The 3,190-nt window shown below is 38.8% G+C and overlaps 1 protein-coding gene across 1 annotated transcript in view; it reads right to left on the bottom strand.

Annotated features, from left to right (window-relative positions):
* The window catches only part of LOC103463230 (phosphatidylinositol 4,5-bisphosphate 3-kinase catalytic subunit alpha isoform), a 33,057-nt gene that overhangs the window by 19,924 nt on the left and 9,943 nt on the right, over window positions 1-3,190 (bottom strand). The window contains 5 exon segments of the mRNA XM_008406469.2: window positions 868-1,113; window positions 1,824-1,979; window positions 2,359-2,453; window positions 2,672-2,881; window positions 3,030-3,156. Of these exon segments, the coding sequence (XP_008404691.1) occupies window positions 868-1,113; window positions 1,824-1,979; window positions 2,359-2,453; window positions 2,672-2,881; window positions 3,030-3,156 (834 nt within the window).

Genomic DNA, 3,190 nt, shown 5'->3' with positions numbered 1-3,190 from the left:
ACAGAAACAAGCATAAAAATCAAAACATCTACAATAGTGATAGTAATATTAATAATAAAATAATGGTCAGTGCAAAGTAGCCTACAAATTCTTTGGTGGGAGGCGGGGAGGGACCTGGATAGAGGCTGGGGGGGCGCTGGGCCAAAAAAGGTTGAGAAATACTGGCCTATACAAAACATGTTCACAGCATTTTTGAACAAAATCATTTTGACATGATTTTGTTTTAGGGCTTCTTGTCACTTTAAATTCAAATAAGCCCCTTCTGGCCACGCCGCCCACCTCAACGTTTGCACTCGCACGTAAAAACGGCAACAGACAAATGCAATTATACAACCGGACATCTTTGAAAAGCAGAAGTGGAGCCTCCTGCACAAGCAACAGTAATGCAGCTAGTGGTTTCTGGGTGGCAAGTCAACAACAAAACTGTCTTTTCCAGCAACCATTGTAAAGAGCATGCAGTGGTAAAACCAGCTGACCAAATGTGCTGGAACTCAGCATGAATTGCTAGGTAACAATCAGTAGGTTTTTGAAACGGTTCGTTTTCCAGACACCAAGAAACATGAACTTACTGCCAAAATATCTGGCTATTTTTATTTTTTACTCGGGGCTTGTGCTGTTTGCTACTTCGTTTATCTGTATTTTTACATTTAAAGACAAGACCGCACAAAGAAACTGATCTGGTTCCCTTTGGTTGAACTCAGTTGGAAGCTCCATTTATTTCAACAGGAAGCAACAAGTAGGAACAAAGAAAGCTGTGCAAAGCTTAAAAAAAAAGAAATCAGTCAAGTGATTCTGCTCTAAAACAAAGGTTAGGTTTTGCTCCGTTTATTACTAGATGTAAAAGCACTGATGTAGTTTTGTCCCCACCTTGTCTATGTCCCGTATATTCACGTTGACGTAGGTGGCGCAGAGGATTCGTATTCGCAGAGTCCCGTTGATGCTCCACAGCGACTTGGACGAAGCCTCTCCATTCATGTACGACGTTGCCGTGGAGATACGTCGAGAGTATGATGGCATGACGAAGTTATCAGTCGGCAGCTGAGTGTACAGGCTGTCCTTAGCCATTAGCATCAGGTTTGGCATCCTGGTCAGCATGATGCAACTACGAATGTACTGCAAGAAAAACAAAGCAATAGCTTGTAAGACACTACGGAAGACAATTAGTGCCACTAAAGAAAAAAAAAATCCTCTYTTTAATCTCAGAATTCTAATTCTGTATCAATCTTGGTCAAAATCCAAGTAAATAAACATTGTTCCTTCCTTGTTACARGATTTGTAAACCTACTATTTATTCAGCCTGTTCCCAATTTATTTWGGCAGATTTGAGTTTCAAGATTTTGTTTGCCAGATGGTGCATAACAAATTTAAACAATTCTGAGAGGAAAAAAAGTCATAATTCTAAGACAAAAGGCAGAATTCTGAAAAAAAAAAATTCTGCGAAAAAAGTGAGAATTCTGAGAATCCTAAGGGTAAAAATTCTGATACTAAAGATAGAATTATGAAAAAAAAATTAATTCTGAAAATAAAAATTCTGAAGAAAAAAAAATCCAAGGAGAAATAAAAACCTCAGAATTCTGATGGAAAAAAAGTGAAAATTCTGGCACTGAAGTCAGAATTATGAGAAAAAAATTCTCCATCTGCGAAAAACAATTTTGAGAAAACAGTCAGAATTCTGAAGAAAAAAAAAAAAAAAAAGAATTATGAGATTAAAATCAGAATTCATGTATCTTTTTGCAGTGGCCTTTACCTTCTTCCATAGATGCCAAACAGAGCCACTGGGATTAAACAGTCYCATCTCCCAGAACCAGTCAGCTGGGTCTTACCTTGTACTGGCTTATGGGATACTTTTCCAGCAGGTATTCGTCACAGCCACAAACTTTGAGGATGTATTTCCCCTGATATTCCTGAACGCACATCTTCAGCTGCTCYGGGGACAACAGCATGCTGCGCGTCTTCTTGCGAATGGCCTCTGCAATCACCTTTAGGGCGCGACGCATTCARAGAGATTATGTTGGAGTTTGGTTTTGGACACATCAATAAGTGAACTACGTTTCTGTAGTTATGGTCTTTTGCAGCTTCTCCTTGTGAAAGATGTCAGTAATTATGTGCTGGACAAGTCTGCACGTTTTTCAGTGACAGYGTTAGTTGTAATGTACTTTTTACGTAATAATATAATTTTCTGAGACCCAGAATTTTGGGCTTCCCGTAGCTAGTAACCATAAAAATCWAAAATATCATAAATATATGTTTCAACAATATTTTAATGTAATTAGACGCCCTATGCACTCTTTACTGTTATACGTTATAATTAAGTCAGCTTTAAAAGTGTATTTAAAACGTGTGGTTAATGAAACTCACCTGYTCYGGCACACAGTCATGGTTGATCTTTAGTGTATACTTTTGCTTGTCATTGTTTGGGGAAACGATCACCCATATTACAACAATAATATGACCTATAAGACCAACAGAAAATAAATAAATCACATTAATACTATTAAATGAGAAAGTATGCACATTCACTGTCAAATAGCATGGAGCGTGGGAATACCAGAATATGGTATTCTGAATGTTTTCCACTGAATTTATGCAACAGCTGTACGGGTATCCTTCCAGTTACTCCTTTGAACATCAGTAATGAAGTTGTGTGACTGGATTGTAAATCGTTGCTTACCTTTGTCCAGTTTGCTATAGATGTGTTTGGGGAGTTCCTGTGTTGACTCGACGTTGGGGGGGTAAACGTACAGCGCTCTGCTGTGAGGACCGCTGGAGTTTCTCAGCTCCACAGAGTCTTTGCAAACATTCAGGATGTTTCTCCTGAAGTCCTGGACCTCTGGGTCCTTCACCAGGTCGAACTCACACACAGGCATGCCAATGGCAAAACCTTACACACACAAAAAATGTATTTTAARTTGACTTGTATGAATTGTGGCCAAWYAACAACAAAAATCCTGAAATCGCAGAAAAATCCATCATTTATTCAATTTACTCCAACAAAATKATGTTTAGAAAAATCCTTGTTTACTGTTTACCGATCTCTCTGTTCAGGATCTTTTCCTCTCTGTTKCCAACCGGCTCGATCACTTTGAGGAAAGGCTGGAAGAGTCGAAGGTCACACAGCCTTCGAGTCTCATCGTAGAACTCCTCCCGTTCTGCTTCCTGTTGTTTTAGAGCAAAAGAATAAACAAAACTT

This window comes from Poecilia reticulata, linkage group LG4, assembly GCF_000633615.1.
Source record: "Poecilia reticulata strain Guanapo linkage group LG4, Guppy_female_1.0+MT, whole genome shotgun sequence".
Classification (NCBI taxonomy): Eukaryota; Metazoa; Chordata; class Actinopteri; order Cyprinodontiformes; family Poeciliidae; genus Poecilia; species Poecilia reticulata.
Note: the sequence above shows the minus strand (reverse complement) of the source record. Positions and strands in the feature narration are given on the sequence as shown.